Source organism: Ptychodera flava, chromosome 9, assembly GCF_041260155.1.
Source record: "Ptychodera flava strain L36383 chromosome 9, AS_Pfla_20210202, whole genome shotgun sequence".
NCBI classification, from domain to species: Eukaryota; Metazoa; Hemichordata; class Enteropneusta; family Ptychoderidae; genus Ptychodera; species Ptychodera flava.
Genome location: NC_091936.1, coordinates 34,155,575 through 34,178,095, shown reverse-complemented (window position 1 = coordinate 34,178,095; position 22,521 = coordinate 34,155,575). Strand labels below are relative to the sequence as shown.

Here is a 22,521-nt window from a genome sequence, read left to right as displayed (position 1 = left end):
TTTAAATTTGGTTCTCCGCCCGTCCTGATGCGTCATCACAGTGGAATGCAGTGGTAGTCACCAGACCCTCGTCACTTCGCGACTCGAAGCTCGTCGCTCTGCGACTCGCCATGTCCTACCGCCAGCGGCGCACTTTGCAGTGGCGAAGCGACGAGGTCTGGTAAGCGAGACTATGTAAGATATGGCCAGCCACTGGACCCTTGACCGTGCATCGCTAGCAAACTAACGGTTTGGGATGTCACGAGAGCAAATTTTTTTGCAGTTGAGTTATTCGGGTAGGCATAGATTGGAATCGAGTTGATTTCGGCCGAAAGTAATCAGAAAAGTATTTTTTATGCACAGTCCAATTGGGACCACGGTTGCCAAATTTGTCTATGGCAGTCAGCAGGGCTGTGGAGGGAGGCCGTATAACACTGCAGGGCTGGCAGGGAGTAGGATTTGAGGGGTCCAGACACTTCGCACCAAAACCAGTTCGCCCCACACAACTTCGTCCCAAAACCATTTCGCACCAAAACCACCTCGTCCAAGTACTACCTCGTCCAACGCCACTTCGCCCCAAGTACCACCTCATACAAAAACCACTTCACTAAAGTATACTTCCGTCAACTCGTCCTAAAACAGGCTAAAACGTCGATGCCACGAATCATAACGTTGTTTTTACCTACAACTTGGTTACCACGAACCATTTATTCTTCCATGAAACCATACGGTATATTAGAAAAAAAAAAGAAACACGCAAACTACTAAATGGTACATTTCAGGTACCGTGCGCAGTATTGCACGATGCGATGTCATTTTCTCGAAATGTGTACAATTTCAAGATTTCAGTCCTGGGATGTTAGAAAGGTGCCTTCACTGGCAGTGGTTGTTTTCAGCTTTTAACGGTTAGCGATAAATTGGGGAGTGAAGTGGCATTGTTTTTGGGGCGCAATGGTTTTAGGCGACGTGATTTTTGGGGCGAAGAGGTTTTGGTACAAGCTTGTTTTGGTGCGAAGTGGTTTTGGTGCGAAATGGTATGGGACGAGATGGTATGGTTTGAAGTGGTTTTGGTGCGAAGTGTCTGGGAACCGGATTTGATGGTTAAACGCGGTCATGGCGAGTAGGAGCGCACACCCTGTGGGAGGCTTTTGCAGAGAAGAGAATTGGCAAAGACTGCTTTAGCTGTAGTACAGAAGCTCGAGGTTTTGCCTGGGTTTTGCCGTCCGACACAAATACCCAGGCAAAACCTCGAGCTATTGTACTAGTCTGTACTGCAGCTAGCTCTGGTTTTGCCGTCCATCCCACAACCCCAGGCATCGAGCTACATGTACTATACCACCGAGGGCCTTGTCAGCTGACAATTTCCTGCAGGAGAGGGCAGAAGGAAAACATTTTATAAAATCACAGCGGGAGCGATGTAGGCAGCATCTTCCACTTTCCTCGCAATTTCCACAGTTTCAGTCAATTCAGAATTTTGTTTGAAAAATGGGCAGTTCTCATTGCCTTGCCTCTCGATCTTGCAAGTTGCATACTTACCGCTGTTTTAGCCTTTTCTCCCATCAGCTGTAGGCGCTCGATGGCAGGTACCAGCTCGAAAGCTTTGATACTCATCTTGAAACGTTTTCTTGGGTTTCACATTTGACTTTTCTTCCGATTGAACGTTCGTACAGATATGTTGTCAAAGGGGGCGAAGAGGAGGCCGGGTTTACTTCCGGTATGTTTGTTTGTTTGTGAAGATTATAGGCACTTTCCACGACTCAATAGCATATGCATGCCCAAGGTGGCGCTCTTCACTTACATCTGGTTGAAGTCAACCGCAATCATTCTGAGTTCCACAACATAGACTATAATAGCTTACGGTTTTACCAGTACTTGCAATTTAACAAGTGTACATTGGTTCTCTCCTCTCATACGTATTTATTTATTTATTTATTTATTCGAACTTGTTCTTCCAGTCTAAACATTTTCCTTGGTATCAGCCTGATGAAAAATACTGTATGATAACTCTGTCGCCCAACAAAAGTGTATCTAATTAATTAATTAATTAATTAATTAATTAATTAATTAATTAATTAATATGCAATTCTAGACTTGGGTTCGTGTAAAAAATAGCGACATAATTAGACAATAGGCGTTTTATTCAATTCTTTATTTTTCATGTACAATTTTTAAGCGAACAAAAAATTGAACTTTCTAATATTGCTTCTACTTAATATTGCTTGTACTTCTGACGACAGCACGTGATGATAAAGGATTTCATATCATAACATTCTGAGAATATAATTATTCATATGGCATAACCGTTTGAAAACTGAAAAAAATACAAAAATACAGACTACGGTTGTCATTAAACAAGCTTTGAAGTCGTTCTTTGATTGGCAGCAGCGTTCCATGGTACGCGGAGGCCGATAAATTTGTACGATATCGATGCTTGACAAAAACTTGGCCCCTTCGATCGATTCTTAACAACTGTTTTGAAGTAACGAATATCAGATTAATATCGTAACTCAACCCTGACACAAAACAACAACAACAACAACAACAACAACAACAACAACAACAACACGACTAATATAAACATAAATGGCAATACAAACAACAACATTAACAACCACAGATTTCTGTGTTCCTGACAGAGGAAAATCTACTGCAAAAGCCAAAAGAGAACAAAGGTGAAATGATAAAGGTGACAGACTGTAAAAAGGGTCAATTTGCTTTGAAAAAAAACTAAAAATGTAAATGACTTCGTAAGATTGGTTCTACAAACACATGGAATAGATGTACGTAGTCCAATCAAAATAGGGTTAGACCCACCACAAATTGCAACAGGAATATGTCCACTTTGCATAAATCAAATATGGCTGCCAGCTGTCTGACAAAATAACATTATTGATAATATATCACATAGAAAAACAAGCTATTTCAGTGATTTTAAAGACTAACGTTACTTATTTGGAACAGGGAATCATTTTTTGAGGTATAATGTTTAACATAGGAACTTTAATAATTTGCATAAATACAATATGGCTGCCAACATTCCCGCAAAATAACATTTCCCCCTGTACATCACGTCATAAACAAGCTATTTCTGTGATTTTTAAGTCAAAATACATACTCTTGGCATGGACAAACGGTTTCCGAGATACGATGTTTTACATAGGTATTTTAATAATTTGCATAAATCCAATATGGCTAGCAAAACTACTATAAATGACATTATCAGTCATAAACCAACGTAATAAAACAAGCTATTTCAGTGATTTTTAATTTTAAATATGTTTCTTCGGCATAAAGGAAAACTTTTGAGGTTCAATATTTTACAAAAGCAATATGACAATTTGCATAAATCCAACATGGCTGCTAAATTAATGCTCCATTGCTTAATAGTTTCTGATATGTATAAGGTTTTGGTATATTTTTAGCACTAGGAATCTATCCAAGATAAACTGAAGTCTTTGGACATTTATTTCTAAAATATGGAATATGTTCTATAAACCTATTTATTATAAAGACCCATTTAACACTGAAGGTCTATTTCATAGGTTTGTGGGGCACCTGAATGTGTCAAAATACTTCATAAATATACTGTATTTTGTAAAGAACGCTTTAGAAACATATCTGCCGGAGCGGTATTTGTTTTGAATGTTGCTTATTATTCTCATTTCTGTCTCATGAAATGTAATATCAGGTATTTCCAGTGAAGCTGGAGATCCCATACAGCACCCAAATTCTGTTATGAAATTTGCATTTCGTTTTTTCATGAGCATAAAGCCATCCAATTTTCAATTTTTGTTTGAAACTCTGATAAACAAATCGAATATTCAGGCCTAATTATCTTAAAAGGTTAGCGAGACAACGAAGAAGATTTTCCGCACCGGAAGGTGTCATATATAGAAACATTACGATGTAATTACATGTAAAAGCGCATGACTTTCTAACATCTTAATAGTAAAAGCATATCATTATATAACTTGTTTTAATCTGTTTGTAAGTCATATACGAAAGTCTCTAAAATCAGCCTAAGCATTCTTTTCAAAATACAGTATATTTATGAAGTATTTTAACACATGCCCCAGAAACCTATTAAAATGGACTTTCAGTTTAAATGGGTCGTTATTATAAATAGGTTTATAGCATTTTCTCCATATTTTTAAAAATAAATGTCCAAATACTTCAGTTTATTTTAGATAGATTCCTAGTGCTAAAAATATACCAAACTCTTATTCATATTAGAAACTATTTCAGGCAGATTCGAGTAAACTTTTAATATGTTGATCTGGGTACCTCTCTCAAATACATACTGAAGAAAAAAAATTGTTGCAATTTGTGGTGAGTTGGGTAGCAAAACGTCGTAGATTGACTGGACTAGCGGTGCTTTCCTGACCGCTGAGTATCCATACCTCTCACACTGTGCAGTAAGGTGTTGATTTAAAATTATTTATCCCCTGGAACTCAATAATCAACAGACTGTTCCATTGGCACGTGCACCACCATCAATACTAGGTGGATAGGGATATATTCTGTCTCCTGTGGAGGTTTGTTGTAGCGTAGACAGTGTTGTTGTGGTTGCAGTGATGGATTTAAAAAATTGAAAACATAGTGGGAGAAGGAAATACCGTTTTGCAGCCGTGTTATACAGTTTGCCGCTGCGCCAGCACGCCATGTCCTGAACAATAATGGCACGATGCAAACTACAACCTTTGGGTGAAGGTTATGCTGATGTTATTGTAGTCGTCACGGATGCCATCCGCCAATACAAAGAAACTTTCTGACGTACACATCTTCTGGTATTCGTCAACGTCATTCTTGCAGAAATTGCGTGTTCTGTCTGCTGGGATGTGTACTGTTTTTCTGACGGACTGTTGAATTTATGACGGACTTGCCGATGTCTTCGCTAGGTGACAGGGTGTCGTGAGTTCGAATCCGATTGAAAATCTACTGGATTTTCTACGCTGGGTTGATAGTTCTGCTGCTGGACGTCATTGGCCCCGAGGCTGTCTTTCGCCAAGTAAAGCGATGTGTTCATTGTTCTGATTACAGGGAACCAAGAAATCTGGTGGTGGTGGTGGTGGTGGTGGTGGTGGTTGTTGTTGTTGTTCAACGGTTGTTGTGTATATGAGCCGCGTTGTTGTTGTTGACCAATAAAATTCAACGAACATAACTATTGTTTTGTTGCTTTTTCAAACTTAATGTAGGTGTCGTAAGAAACACTACAAGAACACTCTCACTGTCACTCTCACCAAACGTAAATGCACTATCTGCACATAATTATAACCTGCAGACAGTGGACGTTGAAAGAGAATTGCATTGGGTCAAATAGTGACAGTGTCCTCGTAGTGTTTCGTACGACATCTACATTACGTTTGAAACACAAGAGTCATGTTCGTTGAATTTTATTGATCATCAACAACAATAACAACAACAACAATACAAACAGCAAAAACCAGATTCCTGGGTTCCCTGTGCTCTGATAAGGTTTGTGCGCCATGTGTGATAGCGAGTGTGTGAGTGCGATGCTTCATGAACTATAAGCTTACAGCGCGTGGAGGGGTCGCAGTAAGAACGATAGTAACAACTTAACTCGGTTATTGAACCACTCTTTTTCAAGGTTGGGGATTTTGCCGGGCAGATTTGACTGTGATGTCTTCGCAAGGTGACTTGGAACCGTACGTTGAGAGTTCGAATCCGCAATCGAAATTCTTCTGAATTATGAATATATTTGTGTATCTATATATAATGTATGCATGTGTACACAAAATACAACAACAATATACGAGCACAGAATTATTTTTAAACACTCCCCATTCTCTCTTTGCGGTGGTCCAACGATGTCCTGCTAAAAATTAAAATGAAGTAAATGAACGTAGCGTGTGCACATCTCAATACGTGCAATACACGTAACTCAACCAATCCCTTTCCGCTCACGTGAAGACAGAACGGATATCGCAACCATCTTATCTCTGAGATATGAGTTGCAAGATATTACCTGCAAAAACAAATAGTCTAGTTTTTGAGCGTAAACAGTATCTCCGTCCAGAAAACTCGAATATATATATATATATATATATATATATATATATATATATATATATATATATATATATACATATATATATAACGAAAATGAATAGATAAATGACGTGTCAAACATTGCAGTGAGTGAAAATAAAGAAAGCGTCAGGTCAGGTCATCTAGAATATTAACAAATAAAAGCGATGAGCCAGGTGAAACAATTACGGTTCCATGCCAGCGAGTAAAACTGTAAAAATGAAAAAAAAAAATTAAAAATAAACTTAATTAAGCCCGTGAGTGGTGCGGCATTGTTTTCTGTCCGATATCACAGTAAATTAATTCTAGTCGTCAATCCATACAATGTGCGTTATCCTCTATCTCTAAGACATTGAGGTAGAATGCGCCTGGGGGACAGATATTCAGACTCTCAAACTTTTACAATTCTTTTCTGATCTAGTCTACCACTTAGGGGCTCATTGTAAAGCTCTTGGTGTAAGAAAACAAACGTTTCACCTTCCTAGTTTTTTGAAATTGGAAAAATTCATTTTTCACCAGAGGGTTAACACAGGGATGGCGGCCATTTTGAATTTCAAAAATCGGTAAATCTCGGGTAATTTGTTTCTCAGGTACCAAAATTTGCACGGTGACCCCTGACTTTTATTGTTGATTTTGAAAGAGAATTGTTGAAATATTCCCTGTGGAAAGTTTGAGCTAAAGTTTAAGTCTTTCACTTTCGAGGTATCGGTTTCCTGACTTATATCTACTCGCCATGTTATCTACAGTATGTCATATGGTGTGACGTCTTTCCCGTAGACTTGCCACTGCATGGAGATAGTGCCCAAGGACCAAGGGTAGTTACTTATCGTTACGATATCACTAATACGATTACGCAAAACAGATACACTCACATTCGCACGTGGGACAACGGGATTTGTATTTGCATTGGGAATTGGTGGTCGAACGACAAAAATCACTTCAAGTCTCGATACTCCCACACCAGTTTCTCCGCTACTCCAGCCGTGGAAGCACGCAACGGTCGTTTATATCTGCACTTGGAATATGAAAACAGCAACTGCATGTTGTACCATAAGACTGCTGCTCAAAAGAGTTAGTTTGGCGCAACTCCAGAAACACACCGAATCACAAGGAGCCGGTATCCGACGGGCTGTCCAAGGAAGTCTTGTACGCCACTTGTACACGAGCAAAGCCAGTAGTACAAGGGATATCAATAGGACAACCATGACTGCCAATGAACGCACCATCAATAGGCGAAATATAATCAACAGGTGGGTAATGTGCAGTATTATTTTTATATTTGATCGTGCAGATTTGGTATATAACTAAGGTTACTAGAAAGATTAGTATCATAGGTAGTTCGTTTTAATAGCTCTCTTTTTTCTGCAGATTTGATTCATAAAATTTATTTCACCGGCCAAACATTGAATAGAAATATTTATGTAACCTGTAAAGAGAGTTGAAAATATATGATTAATACAGGTCCATTTTTTTGAACTTTTACTTGGAATAAATTTGTTCTATATATTTCTACATATATTCAACTGTTTGTAAAAGTTGCAGTCTTGAGATCGAATCTTCGAGTGATATGTGATGAATAAAATGACGGAATATTTTCCGAAACAAACTGATAGACATGCATGGATACACGTAGATTTTGGGGAACGATATCCATTTTCAAACATTCTATACATGTTTTCTTCAACCAAACATACAGATACCGAACCACAATCGAGGACACACGTAGGGCTAGCACGCAGCGCCCCGAATCGGCCGACTCAACAACTTTTGATAATTTCTACAGAGAGTTGTCATCAACTTTGATTCAACGCTCCATCGACAACTTTGAAGTTCAAGATGCCATCGACAGATTCAAAATAGTACGTAGCAGAGTTTTGTTTCTTATCTTTTTTATCATGATATCCGCACGTGAGTCTCATGCGATGTTTAAAAACATCTTTCTCAGAAAATTTACGGTGAAGGACATCTTTTCCTTTTTAAAATTTTCAAGTTTGGAGTAGGTCTACGCATGGCACAAGTTTGATGTGTTTATTGTTTGTGAAAGGGAGGGCACGGATGTGTGGCCCGGGGATTGCCTGTTTTCTTGCCTTTCAAAAAGCCATAGAGCCAATACAGGGAGCCAACGTGGCTCATGATAAGGTACACTTTTACTTCGAACATTCCTTATTGCATGTACTTTTTTTAATCTTATAGGGCATGTCATGTGTCCGGTGTATACTTCAGTCCACAGTTGCGAGTGGAGTGATACGTACCGGCCGCCGCGTACTATGCATAGTACGCGGCGGCCGGTACGTATCATTCCACTCGCAACTGTGCTTCAGTCATAAGCGATTGTGCTCAGAGCAGACTCTACCGTTCAAACTTCAAAGCTCACCTCATTACAGGGATTATTTCGAATCAAATCACAGAAGTTGTTCAGAATCGCAAAACCGAGCATCTCTAGGCATGTTTCTCAAAGCATGGTGGCTCTTCCCACCCTCATGCTCAAAGTAAATTCCCTTGCTGAATCACAACATCTTGAGTAAATAATGTTAAGAAGTAAATAAACGGGGAGATTGTTGACAGTTAGCTAAAGGGTCATCGAACTTTTTCCCCGAACAGGTCCTGGATTACAACGTTCCGTTCGGTAAGAAAAATCGGGGTTTGACGGTGGTGGCGTCCTATCGCGCTCTTGCTCGTCCGGAGGACTTAGAGAACGAAGACTGTTTGAAGAGAGTCATGGCTGTGGGCTGGTGCGTTGAATTGGTAAGGTAACGCTCATTCTTGACAGTTGTTTAATTTATCCAGAGTTCTTAAGGCAAAATGATATACTTGCACCAAAATTCCGCTTTCTATTTATTTTCTCAGGATATCAAAAGTTCACTGATTCAGGCATTTGCTCCATCCACGGGACCGTGCTTCATCAAATAAAAACAGCATTTCAAGTGCATGAATTTAAAATCTAGACGCATAATTAGTATATTTATATGTAAAGCCGGTAGATTTTAGGAAATTTCTAGGACTAAAATATTTTATTTGGTTTTTACATAAACTCTTATCATCTGGAATTTTCAGTTTCAAGCCTTCTTTTTGGTTGCTGACGACATCATGGACCGTTCGACCACAAGAAGAGGACAGCCTTGCTGGTACAGAATGGTAATTTTCTATCTATTGTTTTTTCTGACGTTCTTTTAAGCGGTGAATTAATAAGATTATTATATTCCTATGTGGTTTTTTATGATGGTCTACAATATTTCAAAGGCATAATTTCATTTTTTGTGCATTGACTTAATCTTTTTGGTCATAACACTGGTGGTGCCCGCATACTGCCCACGTAAAATTCTTTTGTCTTTTTGTCTTCCAGGATAAGGTTGGTTTGGCTGCCATCAACGATGCGTCATTTATTCAGGAGTGTATTTTCCAAACACTGAGACAATATCTTAGAGATCAGCCATACTATCTTGACATTGTGGAACTTTTCCATGAGGTAATTACAAACGTTACTTTCTTTGTAGTCGTAATCTTAAAACTTCAAAATTAATATCGAATAGTATTCATTTTCTTCAAAAGCAGGGTTCATTTTTCAAATTTTGAAAGTTTGATTTTCTGCATTCCAAAAATTTGATGTGACATATATTGAATTATAACCTTGCCCGACTTCCAGTGTCCATGGCTTGAGTAGAGAGATAATGCTGAAATTGAAAGTTTCTAAATTTTTGAATTAGGTTGGACTTTGTTTGACACATGAAATATGCCGCAAAAAGGAAATAGGTTTAATAATTATCATGAGTTACTTTTTCTTCAAAGAGAGAAGTCATTTAATGCCTAAAAAGTGCTGTTGTTTTCTTTCAACTCATAAAACGTTAGTTGAAAATATTTGTCAAAGTAAAAATGGGACTGAAATTGTAAAACAATGATTACTGGCGATTGTTTTTTCCAAATTTAATACAAGCCATGCATAGCATACGCACTGTATTCATGTAAACTGTTGAATGTGTAATGTCAAAAATTTAAGCGTTTTTTGTCATAAAAATTAGGTTTCATTCTTATATATATTGTTATATAAAACACATATTTGTACAACTTTACACTTCCAAATGCTAACTGATGTATGATGCTGAAATTTATGTCACATTAAGTTTAATCTTTGTCACAAGATAAGTCACTATATGAAAATCATTTCTATTCAGCTTATGTGCCCGAGGCACGCTATCTCTTCCAAGAAATCTCAGTAATTCCATTGAGGCAGTCTACGCACAGACACCCTTACAATGAATATAATTCTCTCTTCAGACCATTTATCAAACTATCATTGGTCAGAGTTTGGATATGCTGACAGCTCCCGAGGGAGAACGAGATCTCAGTCGATTTACGATAGATAGGTAAGTTGAAATAGCAGCCGTCCATAGACTAGTGTACACAAGCATGGGCCAAATAGACCAGCCATAGATTAGTGTATGCAAGCATAGGCCAAATAGACCATGCATCCATAGATTAGCATACACAAGCATCGACCTATCCTGATATGTCTAATGCAGATAAAATGGGATTGGAGTCGGGAGAGTCAATATTGGACCTCTCCTCTGTTACGGTATAGAGGGGTTCGGTGAGAACGTAGGGAATACAGTAACTGAGGAGACATCCTAGACTAAAGGAGATTACGATGGTGATAGAGAGACTTTAAGTCGCTGTATTGAGTTGAAAGAAGGAGATGTTTATAGTCAATAATTTACGTGGGAAAGAGCGAGGAGACTGAAGTGACCAAATTAGGATGAGGAGAGCAAGGGGAGTTGATTTACTTTGTTTTGTGTGAGCACGGCGTAGGAATCCAGATGTAACTTTTAGAGGCAGATTTCCATCAAGTATTGAAATGTGCATTCATTTCTCTATTCATGTTGTACAATTTTCATTCCTGACTGTCATTTGCTCTCTGTAAAACCAAATTTCATTTTCCTTTGTGAATCTTCTCTGATTCAATAAAAATCTGTTTCAGGTATAATGCTATAGTGAAGTGGAAGACTGCATTTTATTCATTCTATTTACCAGTGGCTCTTGCTATGCACATGGTAAGAAAGTTAACGCATTGTGCCCCTTTTTATTTCATATATCAAACGTGAGATATTAACTCACTACCTCTGTCTGTCTGTCTGTCTGTGTTGCTGCTGCAATATCTCTAGAATTGCTAGGTTAGGGTCAGAATCAAATCTGGTCCGTAGATTCGGTGTGGCATTAGCAATTGCTGATTATACTTTTTAGCTTCCATTTTGTCGTATGTCTATGACAATGGGCATTAATCTGATTGGTTGGAAGTCTGGTGACTTATGTGTGTATGCATCACAGGGAATTCAGTAATCTTGTTGTTGTTGTTGTTGTTGTTATTGTAGTTGTTGTTGATGGTGATGATGATGACGATAATAAAAAATATTAAAAAACAATGTGTCATTCCTTGCTGTTGTTTGTCGATGTTGTAGATAATTGTAAAAGAAAACTGTAATCGTGACCAAAAAACGACGTAGGTCGCCCAACGTCACTCCCGTCCTATTATACAAGGTTGTATAATAGGACGGGAGTGACGTTGGGCGACCTACGTCGTTTTTTGGTCACGATTACAGTTTTCTTTTACAATTATCTACAACATCGACAAACAACAGCAAGGAATGACACATTGTTTTTTAATATTTTTTATTATCGTCATCATCATCACCATCAACAACAACTACAATAACAACAACAACAACAACAAGATTACTGAATTCCCTGTGGTATGCATGTCTGGTTGTCAAATATTGTATGTAGGTATGGGCAATGTTATGTCAATTGCGTTGCTCATTTGCATACTGATGAAATTTCACAAAATATTACATGTAAGGGTATATTTCTGGATGTTAATGAAGCTTGCCATATATTTTCATGATACAAAGATATGAAAGTAGAGAAAGACATTCAGTGATTTAATATTAGCTCATTCTCTATTTGCATATTCAATAATTTATTTCTTCTATCAACATCAATAACCAAACTGAATTTGATGAAACTTAATTGGTATAGATAATGCTCAAAGCAAGATAGGGATATGAGTGAACGGAAACACAAATACAATGATTGAATTTGCATATTTAATGAACTTGAAATATTTTGCATTTAATTGTTAGAATGGCTGCACCAAATCTGATGAAATTTGATTGTGATTTGATGAATTCTGATTGTGATCTTGATCATGACAAGACACGAGCATATTGTTAGGGAAAAATAATGTGTAAATTAACAGGAAAACTGCGCACAGATACACTTACTGAAACACTGGGGCATTTTCAGTGCACAACTGGTCTGTCAATCCGTGTGTTCTGTCAATCCGTGTGTTCTAGAATGACAAAAGCGCTGATTAGCTTTGAAAGACTGGTTGTATAGGTTACATTTCACTTGAGAACTCGTGAATACATAAACAGATTATGGAGACATGTTAATCTGAGGAATTCTCTGTATTTCACAATCTGGATTGCAGACCGGAATAAATGATGAAAAGTCTCACCAAGTAACCAAGAACATTTTGCTGCAAATGGGTCATTATTTTCAAATTCAGGTACAGTTGCAGGATTTATCTTTTGTTATATAAAGATACATATATAAACTGGTTGTACCAGTATACACAGCGAAATCCTCTGTAAGAGATAGCAATTGTCTTTGATAAACAGAGGTGACTGTGTTTAGTAATGTAATGTAATGTAATGTAATGTAATGTAAAGTAATGTAATATTATTTGTAATGTGATGTTTGCAATATATATAATGTCATATAATATAATTTGATGTAATTTGTAATGTAATGTAATGTAATGTAATGTAATGTAATGTAATGTAATGTAATGTAATGTAATGTAATGTAATGATCCTTCATTGAAATCTTATCCCCTGCAGGACCATATAAAGGTCTATATAGGTAAAATAACACCGAAAAATACAACATAAAGATAAAATAATAGTCAACAGAAATGACATGAATAAATAGTATACGCTAAATAACTTGACAGTTTCAGCCGATGTCAGTCTACGATAAATCTGAAATTTGTGAAAAGCATGAGGGGTTAAAGTTCAAATGTTACTTTACTGGCCACAGGATGATTATCTCGACTGCTATGGCAACGCTGAAATCACTGGCAAAATAGGCACAGACATCCAGGATAACAAATGCTCGTGGTTGGTTGTTCAGGCTTTACAGAGAGCCAATCAACAACAGAGAATGGTGTTACAGGTGGGTAGATTTTGCATACAGCGGATTTTCATTTGACCTTGCTGATAGTCGGTGTCTAGTATATATGCAGCAAATTTTGCCGCTTCAAGAGAAAGACGAACTACCAACCTTCTAGATATTGTATCGAAACATGGCGTTGAATAGTTTGATGTGTTCTAGCAAGTGAATATCCTGACGTATTGTGAAGCATTGCCTCAATAGTTGTCAGAACAGATGCCTATGGTAGATGAAATACAAAAGAATCCGAACATTCATCCAATCACAGTCTTTGTCACAACCAAGCCAATTGAGAAATCAGCCCATGAGTCATTGTTTTCAATTGGAAGTTGACCTGTTACAGAGAAATGATTTGAACAACTTATTAAAAGCTATCCTAATGAGTAACAAAGGTGGCACCTTAGAATTAAGATACAATGGCAATTAACCTACACAATCTACAATTCTTCAATTACTAAGCTGATTAAAATGCCAACGATTAAACGTTTGCAGACCATTTTTGGTGTTGCAATTAATATCAATAAATTTTAATGATTTTATAAAAGTTTCTTTACGACAAGTCTGCCAGTCGATATGTTGTACTAAACCTCTTCCATGATAAAATCAAACTCACTTTTGTAATGACTTATTTACTACCTTTTAATATCTTCTTCTTTGCAGGAAAATTATGGTTATCCGGATGAGAAAAAAGTAGCCGAAGTGAAAAGAATTTATGAAGAACTGAACTTAAAGAATCTGTATCTGGAATTTGAAGAGGAAAGTTATAAAACAATCATGGAACTTGTGGAACACAACCATGGAAAACTACATAAACAGATATTTAAAGACTTAATGGCAAAAATTTACAAACGGAATAAATGAGAATGAAATCAGTGTCATTCCCGATTGACGTTTAAAGAATTACGTGAGATCTATGGTACAGAATCAATTATATTTTATACAACTGTGGGGCTTATCTCTTTTGAGAATTTGGAGAATAAGAGAAAAAATTGATTTGAAGAATGGTACATTTTTTCTTTTATTTATTCTGTAACTTTTGGAGAAAACCAACAAAAAGATAATTGATTTGATTTGACCAATTTTTAAAGTTTGTTTCATTTGTTCTGTTTTTTACAGTTCTACTTATTTTACAGTGTGGTTCTCATTTGATATGCCTGTGTATAGCATAATTATGTACGTTTGTATGGCATAGATAATTAGCGCTTTCCTGAGGATGTGCCCCAATTTATGTTAATTCAAAATAGTGTCAAAGTTGCATTTAAACATTCAATGTTTCAAAATTCCTTTGTTCTCAGGCATATGATATGTCTTTTTCAGTTTTCTAGGGATTACCAAATCATTATCAAGGGATTACACAATCATGTTTATCAAATTAGTAGAAAACTTATATATCTTTATTTTAGCTAATTCACCAACGTTTTGTCAAAACGTAAAAACTTTACTTTTCCCAGAATTCTCGGTGATTTTCATCATTGGTTTGATCCCAAGGGTGATCTTATTCTAATGACAGTAAAATTTGCATATTAAATGTTTTTGTATCATTTTTTTTTCATTTTTTGACTTTATTAAATATATTTTTACCAGCTTAGTCATATGTATGGATTCAGTTGACACTCATTTCTGCAGAGGTTTTATTTTTATCAGATCAACAGAAATTTTGACCAAACCAAGTGAAGAACAAAATTGAAATTTATGTGCATTAAAGTGGAATGCGCCCAAAGGGACAGATATTCTGACTCTCAAACTCTTACAGTATTTTTGACGACTACTTGTGGAGGGTCATTGTGAATCTCGTGGAGTAACTGAATGTTTTACGGACTTATTTTTGTGAGCATCGAAAGTTAAATTTCCCCCATAGAGTTAACACAGGGATGGCGGCCATTTTGAATTTTAAATATCGGTAAACTTGAGGTGATTTGTTTCCACTGTATCCAAATTTGCATGGTGAACCCTGATTTTTATTCTTGATTTTGAAAGAGAATTGTTGAAAGTTTCATCAAGGAATGTTTGAGCGAAAAGTGAAGTCTTTCGAGGCGTGTACTACCTTAAAGTACATTGTAATGACTGTAATAACACCAAAATACACACACATGAATGTTAAGTGTTTACAATATTATAAAAGCAACAGAATCAAAGGATAAAAAGGACTTTCCACAAGCTAATATTTCAGTTGGAGTGCATCAATAAAATAAAGGAGAAATAAAACTGTCAAATTAACAATAATGTCAAAGATAGATCGATCAATCTTCAAAACTGCACCAATTACAACGCATCTTACAGACCATATTAACAAACTTTAAAAGCATCGCTCACTTCATGAAGTGTACTTCATTTTTGGAATAAGCCTTAAGGGACAGTCTCAGATTGTCGCATAAGTTCATATAGCGAAAGTCGTTAGTTTACGGGCCCGGGGGGGGGGGGTTGACCTCCATTCACTTCGTGACTTTCACATAAGTACTTTTACTTTATGATCACAATTTCTTTGTATAAACAAATCCTGCAAACTCGTGCCAACACATTTTAAAGTATCTGTTTCCAATTCGTTCGTTTCCCAAACACATTAACATTGTATCTTAAACCTTTCATTCATCACATTTTAAGATAGAAAGTATCTTCTTTAAAATGGCTTTAAGAGTCTGCTTGCTCTCGCCACACTTGGTCATTTCACTCTCACTGTGTTGACGAAACAGCTCTGAATACTGCAGTCTTCTTGAGACGCATAATTCTCAATTAAAATGTCGAAAAAACACCCAATATAGTAGACAAATGACTCTTTTTGGTAAAATAGCTACTTGCTCAAAGCAATTCTTCGAAAAGCACTGTGACTACGAAACGTTTGTGGAAGCCTACATGTTTTTATACCAGCACGACTTATCAACAACTGAAAAAAAGCACAGAGATGTACAGGAAGATTGGAAAATGGTTACAAGTTTGACGCTGGAAAGCTGAAAAGTATTTGACTCACTATAGCGAGAAAAGGAACGAGAAGAAAAGGAAACTCTTGGGATGCAAAAAGGGGAATGTAAAATAAAATGACACTTCTATGCGGTAAAACGTCCCGTTAGTACTCAAATTTGACAGATAAGTTGACATTGTAATGTGACAAGAACAATGCGACATTGTACAAAATGTAGCAAAATGGTAGACATCAACATTTCGCACTTTTGAACTTTCGTTTAAGGTGGGGGGGGGGGGGGTTTGATCTAAACGAAGTAATTTCGTTTCTTGAACTTATGCGACATTCTGAGACGGTCCCTAAGGCTTCGACAAAGCGGGCGAGAGGGGAAGACTGTCATTGCTATATCTCAGCTGCAAATCCCTTTCTATAAATGCTGAATCAGCCATCAAATATTTTAAAGTTGTTGCACTGAAATGGATCTCAACTTTTAGTACATTGATGTATGCACCTGTGAACAATATTTTTGGTGAAATGTGTATGGCCTGTTACCACTTTTAAAAAATGTCTGCAGTGTTGTTTTCAGAAAGTACGTGTTGTGGTAACTTTCAGTTTATAAATGGAGGCTCAATGCCCTGTAATTAATCTCAATATGCCATGTTCAAAATTATCATGGCCAGAATCTTGCTAAAATCAATGTTGCTCTGAGAGAATTTTCTCCGATTTGACTGTTTGAATCTTGCAAATATCTAGCTTGCCAAGGGCTTCGTTTATCCGGAAATTTGCTGATTACTATATAACAACGTTAAAAAATAGTATTTGTTTGCTTTCTGTGATTTTAAGATCTGCAAAAATTTAAAATATGTTTGATATGTGAAAATTTTAATGGCCATGTTTGATTCAAGATTAAATGCTATGTATCTTTGGTCGAGTTGACAATATAGGGCCGTACAGGAATTCCATCAGAGTCCGCTGACGTACACAGTGCCTCAACAGTAGCAACTATGTCTTTACTCAATGTCAAGGGCACTACTGCTCGTTTCCCATCTAGGACTGAGGCCTCAAAGGATAAAATTTCACTTCGGAAGACGTTCTGGCATAGCACAGTCACTTCCTTGGATGGTTGTCCTTCCATAACCAACTCGAAGGAGTTGGTTGTGTTCCAACTGTCCGGGTGGAAGCACCAGTCTTTGTGGAGTCGCATCCTGCCTTTGGTGCCAACAATTTCAAAGTAAGTGTTTGTTGGACAGGTTATACTGGCTGAGATGGATCCTATCACATTCTCATCAAAGTTCATCCATCCAATCATCTTAACATCTTCCCCTCTATTGAAATAAAGTTGAGAGCAAATTAATTTGTTACCGGTTTTAGTAACATATGTTTATAGAAGGAAACTACAAAGTAAAGGCATTAAAATGCCAATCTGTGAGCTAGTGTTAATTCTAGCACTTTCACAAATCAAATTCAATTTATTTTTGTTGTAAAGGTCTGAGGCATTCGTGCAGGAAAGAGGACACCAAGGATTTCTACATTTTTAAAAATGATTTTTTCTTTATAGGGTATTCTCTGATTTTTTCCTTTTCTCCCATGGCAACTTTAATAATCTCAAATATTTGCCGATCCTGGCTCACCTTTGACCTTTTTGCTTCACAGCTGAGACTTTGAGCGGACATTTTCCCACGATTCCTACCATCATACTCACTGGATAGCATCCAATATTCCAAATTGCCCCTATGTCACTGTCTGCACCTTTCCTGTCAATTACTGACTTGTTGTTGTTGTTGTTGTTGTTCTTTGCATGCAAATCAAAGTTGCCGTACATGTGACTCACATCACCGATACATCCTGTAGTGGAAATCAAAGTTTGATTGTCATACCTATGACTGACATCACCAATACATCGAAGCAGAGAATCTAATATACATTAGTTTACTGCTCTAAGACTTTCCACTTTGGTATCTGTTGGAAACTCTTGCCCAATATCATTAATTTCTCCAAATTTTAGCAATCTATTCATCGTGCTGCCTCAGTTTATGAAAAAGGCTTGCTGAGATCATTCTATCCAAGAATGAAAATCACACAAATAGAAGATTTGAAATTCATCTGGCAGTATTATAATATAAAATGTAAATTTATTACTTGGGTTTCCAGACTTCAGATTTTTGAAATCCCACAGGATTGAAAATGCCAACAATAATCTTCTAGGGACAATGTTTTATGAGTATGATATGTACAGCTTTCATAAAAAAAATTTACGAGCAGTTTGCTTCTTTCTTCTTCAGATTTCAGCACAGCCATTTAAGTCTTCATTGTTACAGTTTTCCAAACTTATTATGTCATTGATGATTGCGATTTAGATCTGCTCTTAAAGTATAAAAACATCACCATACACCTGTCAGATTTTTGACCTTTCATAAATGATAAGAGAGAGATAATAAGATGAGAGAAACAAATTACCCAATATCTACCGACTCTAGAAATTCAAAGTAGCTGATATCCCTTTTGGGGAAAATGACATTTTCGATTTCAAGAAAAGTAAGCCCGTGAAAAGTTGAGGTACTCCAAGAGTTTCAAAATGAGCTACACAAGTGGTAGGCCAAAAAGTATCGCATTTGACAGTTCCAATTTCTGTCCCCGAGGCACATTCTACCTTAAAAGCTTTAGACGATGGGAATAGAGGAGGCCTGTTTTTTTAGCAAGCTCATATTGTCAGAAAATCTCTCCCAACATTGATATGAATCTTCTCAGTGTTTCACAACCAAATCTTGTGTTCTCCTCATTAATTTTCAATGGATTGATTGGTGGCTGTACTTTTAGGAGTTACTACTTCACCTGATTTGATTTCTTGTTTGATAGCGTGATACTGCGGATGATAAAGATGCGCGTAGCCTTCTGCTATGATCACGTTAGCTTCCTTGGCCAGTTGCTCCAACTCAATAACATCTGAAACCTGCAGTAAAAGAAAGGCGCACAGAAGTAAGGGATGAACCATTTGATATCAGGGGTGGGAATTGAGGTGTTGCGAGGGGAGGTCGGAAGAGAATCAACATGAAGTGTAATTTTTTATGTATTCTCCAGTAATCTTGTTTTCTGTGTAAACTATGAATGCTTCTTGTATTGCCAAAATCATGCGAAAATATTTCTTGTTCAGCACATTAATATAGTATGTGTGCAACGTCCAGTTTTATTATTGTCAACTGAATCGAAGTCAATAATAAAATGTTATATTCTAGACAGTGTGTTGTGTTAGCCAGGATAATTCGTTGTATTCCAGAAACTCAAAAAAGAAGAAGAAAGTAAACGTGTTAAAGTTTAAGTAAAGTAATGAAAATACATATATTATCAAAAACAAGATGCATTGTTTCCTTTAACGGTGTTCTGTTTTGCTGTCTGACCGCTAAAAATCATGATTGCATCAATTGAATGTACTTTGATATAGATTCCGCGAAAATTGAGATATTTTACACCATCTTCGAATTTGTTTTGCCTTACTATTTCAAATCACTGATCTTAATACTCTATCTTTCCTTACCTTTGTTGCCAGTGGTTTTTCAACAAGACAGTGTTTCCCACCCTTGACTGTTTTCTTGGCGAGTTCAGCATGTAAAGAATTGGAGACTGCGATATACACTCCATCTATGGCCTTATCCTCCAGCAAATCGTCATAGCAACCATAAACCTTCTCAACCTCCAGCTCGTCAGCTATTGGTTGTACTCTGTCGGTGTCAGGACAGGCGATGGCTACCAGCTGACTACGGGGACAACTTTTCAAGGCCAATAAGAAGTGTTTGCTGATCGCAGCGCATCGGTCATACAAAATGCCCCAGCGAAGTTGTTTGAATTCTGAATAAAACATAGTGTGAAAAAATTAAAAAATTACTTGATTAATAAGACACAACAAAATAAAAATAAAATCCCAACGCTAACAGAAAAAAAAACCAGACTAAAATGTCAGGTACTAATCATTTACAATCTCCATCAAATTTATTGAATAGTACGGCTCTATATATTTTTCTTCGCAAAAGTCAATTTTATTTTTATATCTTTTTCATTTTTATATATTTGTCCCAGCAAAGCTGCATTCTTCATATCAATTGGGTAAATTTATTCCATTTTCATACGTTCCGAAGGAGATAGAGAGTTCAAATAAGATTCTCAACGTCAGGTCACCAGGTACGCACTCTGGGGTTAAAGGTCGATCATCACCAGCAGCAACCACAATCACTCACGCAGTTGTATATGTTACGGGTTTTTTCGGAGGGAGTGTTTTTGGGGCTTTGGTTTTTTTTTCAGTTTCAAGTTTTCAGGGACTTGTGTTATGGTTAGGCCTACACGGTTGTTACGAATGAAATATATCAGCATTGAAGATGAAGCTTTGCGCAGGTGCCTTGTATATTCGGAATCGATGCAACATTTATATCAGAGAACATTGATGCTGTTAGTTTTGAAAGTATGCTGCATTCTAAATGAATTTGTTCCGTTGTAGATATATCAATTTAGAGACGTTAACGCGTTTCTATTATGACGCGGTCTTCTTTTTGCCTTGCAATAGTTTTCTTACCGGATCATGCTTGGAAAAGAACCTGTTTAAAAGATATTTGTTTGACAAGGCTATAGCTGCAGGGTTTCGCTATACCTGAGGAGTTTAAACAGTTGACAGGTTACAATGACGCCTCTTAAGGGCATTTATTGTGATGCATTCAACTTTTAGTTCGGCCGACCTTTCGTTCCTTTGTTCGCTAGTTTGATTTCGTGACGAAGTACTCCCTGGCGGATGTTTAGTTTTGCGGAGGCATTTTAACTTTGCCATAGATCATTATTTCTTTACAACTGTTGATAATATAAGAAACAATCTGATGTTGACCACCCAAAGTTTGGATTGACATTGAAATTCAAAACAGAACTTGCAGCAAGCCGCAAATATGTTTCACAGCGTCTGTTAAGCGTCGCGTCGCGTCGCGTCTTTAGAGCACAACCATAGAAGCACACAAGTAGATATGACCTCGCCTGACTTTACTCCCTTATTTGCATAACAAAGCTTTTTACTTTAACACTCACCACAACGCTAAAAACAAGCATGTTATTACCCGGTCTCGACGTCAAGGGAAAACAATTAAACTATTTAAGACTTTTATTTACGATTCATTACATTTAATTCTCTTCGCTCCGTGTCCCTTGTCCGGCCTAACTTCACCGAGAGCGCCATAGTTCAAACTGAGCAGCGAAAGAATATGCTGGCATTCCCCTTTAAGTTCATATCACGGAGGTAGCACACAGGGCTACCTCCGTGATAATATTAATACACAAAGTTCTCAGAGTAAACAGCATGGTGAAAATCCTGTCTGACATGTTGATAATTCATGTATGTGAGTGTGGCATACGATGATAGGCTTATAATCGTTTTGTCACAACATTACGAACATGGCACACTTTGAGCTCGTCTTCATTACACCATTCACAATTCGTCTGATTCGTTGCCGTTTAACTTTTAAAGTTATGGAGGCAAGGACTCAAAAAGCCAGTGTCACATTGCTACATACCCCGACAATCCGCAGGAAGCGGTTTGCGAGTCTTCGATGAGGGTGATTTCAGTCGCTTTTTGTCGGCTCCACCCCGCGAAACGTTGCCGTTCATCTTCGGAGCTGGAGCGGATGTGAGTTTAACTTTCCTTGTGCTGGACGCTGACCCGTCAGGTGTTGGTTGGCAATAGTTCAGTGTCGCAATGAAGAAACACGTACATTATATTGAATCCCGGACTTTATATATAATAAGACGAACAGGTAGAAACGCATACGTCACCAAATATAAGCTCTATCATCCGAACAGTTGGACACACCGAACACACTTGCTAGGTATAAACGAGATCTTGTTAACCAATTTTTACGTATACACAGTCAGATCAGGTACACACTGCTGACGACGACAGTTCGTGTGAGCTAGAGTACCTAAAAATACCACCAACGCACATATTGTTCGGCATGAATGGAGTAACCCCAGCTGTCTTTCATGCTCACATACCATAAAACGTCCACTTATCTCTTAGTTTTGGGCACTTTGGGATTCATTTCTGTAAAACGCAGAACTACTTGTGTTCAGCAGGTTGCAAAACCTTGAAATACAGACCGACAATAGTAGCTGCATTACAATAATATTAATAACACTGTTTTACCTTTTTTTCAGATACCATAGAGTGTGCCGTCCTCGATATGACGAGAGAGAGATTTAAAACCAATCTACGCTCGATACATGCTAATAGGTTAGATATAAATTCCTTCAATAGGGAAAGTTTGTTCAGTTCATGAGCATCTATTGGTTCAACGGCATTGTCAGTGGAGCTCACTACGGACTCCAAATGCTCGTCGGAGAGATATTCA

General features: G+C 37.3%; 3 protein-coding genes across 5 annotated transcripts in view; 1 reads left to right on the top strand and 2 right to left on the bottom strand.

Annotated features, from left to right (window-relative positions):
* Nucleotides 1-1,718, bottom strand: part of LOC139140782 (transforming growth factor-beta receptor-associated protein 1-like) — a 29,359-nt gene extending 27,641 nt beyond the window's left edge. The window contains exon 1 of one of the 2 annotated variants that reach the window (XM_070710193.1): nucleotides 1,516-1,718. In XM_070710193.1, coding sequence (XP_070566294.1) covers nucleotides 1,516-1,590 — 75 coding nt within the window. In that variant the 5' untranslated portion in view covers nucleotides 1,591-1,718. The remainder of the gene's footprint in view (nucleotides 1-1,515) is intronic. The other variant, XM_070710192.1, reaches the window with a different exon arrangement.
* Nucleotides 1,719-4,732: 3,014 nt separating this feature from the next.
* On the top strand, nucleotides 4,733-14,839 carry LOC139140781 (farnesyl pyrophosphate synthase-like). Of its 2 annotated transcripts, none has more exons than XM_070710190.1 (11): nucleotides 4,733-4,987; nucleotides 6,805-7,277; nucleotides 7,724-7,886; nucleotides 8,629-8,772; nucleotides 9,082-9,162; nucleotides 9,371-9,493; nucleotides 10,300-10,388; nucleotides 11,000-11,072; nucleotides 12,509-12,586; nucleotides 13,120-13,254; nucleotides 13,912-14,839. In XM_070710190.1, exons 2-11 carry the CDS (start codon nucleotides 7,051-7,053, stop codon nucleotides 14,110-14,112), a joined length of 1,314 nt encoding a protein of 437 aa, XP_070566291.1. In that variant the 5' UTR covers nucleotides 4,733-4,987; nucleotides 6,805-7,050; the 3' UTR covers nucleotides 14,113-14,839. The 2 variants fall into 2 exon arrangements, with proteins under 2 accessions (XP_070566291.1, XP_070566292.1); XM_070710191.1 differs by having other exon boundaries at nucleotides 4,759-4,987; nucleotides 6,774-7,277.
* Nucleotides 14,840-14,864: 25 nt separating this feature from the next.
* Nucleotides 14,865-22,136, bottom strand: LOC139140780 (trans-1,2-dihydrobenzene-1,2-diol dehydrogenase-like). Its single transcript, XM_070710189.1, has 6 exons — nucleotides 21,688-22,136; nucleotides 19,680-19,990; nucleotides 18,980-19,097; nucleotides 17,779-17,992; nucleotides 16,703-17,472; nucleotides 14,865-16,658 (listed from the first exon to the last, which is right to left on the bottom strand). Exons 1-5 carry the CDS (start codon nucleotides 21,779-21,781, stop codon nucleotides 17,061-17,063), a joined length of 1,149 nt encoding a protein of 382 aa, XP_070566290.1. The 5' UTR covers nucleotides 21,782-22,136; the 3' UTR covers nucleotides 14,865-16,658; nucleotides 16,703-17,060.
* Nucleotides 22,137-22,521: the final 385 nt, after the last annotated feature.

Coding starts and splice junctions, on each gene's coding strand:
- LOC139140781 (XM_070710190.1), top strand. CDS start 7,051: ATGAAAACAGCAACTGCATGTTGTACCATAAGACTGCTGCTCAAAAGA. Junction 7,278..7,723: donor AGGCGAAATATAATCAACAG/GTGGGTAATGTG, acceptor CCAAACATACAG/ATACCGAACCACAATCGAGG. Junction 9,163..9,370: donor AGCCTTGCTGGTACAGAATG/GTAATTTTCTAT, acceptor TTTGTCTTCCAG/GATAAGGTTGGTTTGGCTGC.
- LOC139140780 (XM_070710189.1), bottom strand. CDS start 21,781: ATGAACGGCAACGTTTCGCGGGGTGGAGCCGACAAAAAGCGACTGAAA. Junction 17,993..18,979: donor CAAACAAGAAATCAAATCAG/GTGAAGTAGTAA, acceptor TTTCCACTACAG/GATGTATCGGTGATGTGAGT. Junction 17,473..17,778: donor GTGAAGCAAAAAGGTCAAAG/GTGAGCCAGGAT, acceptor TTATTTCAATAG/AGGGGAAGATGTTAAGATGA.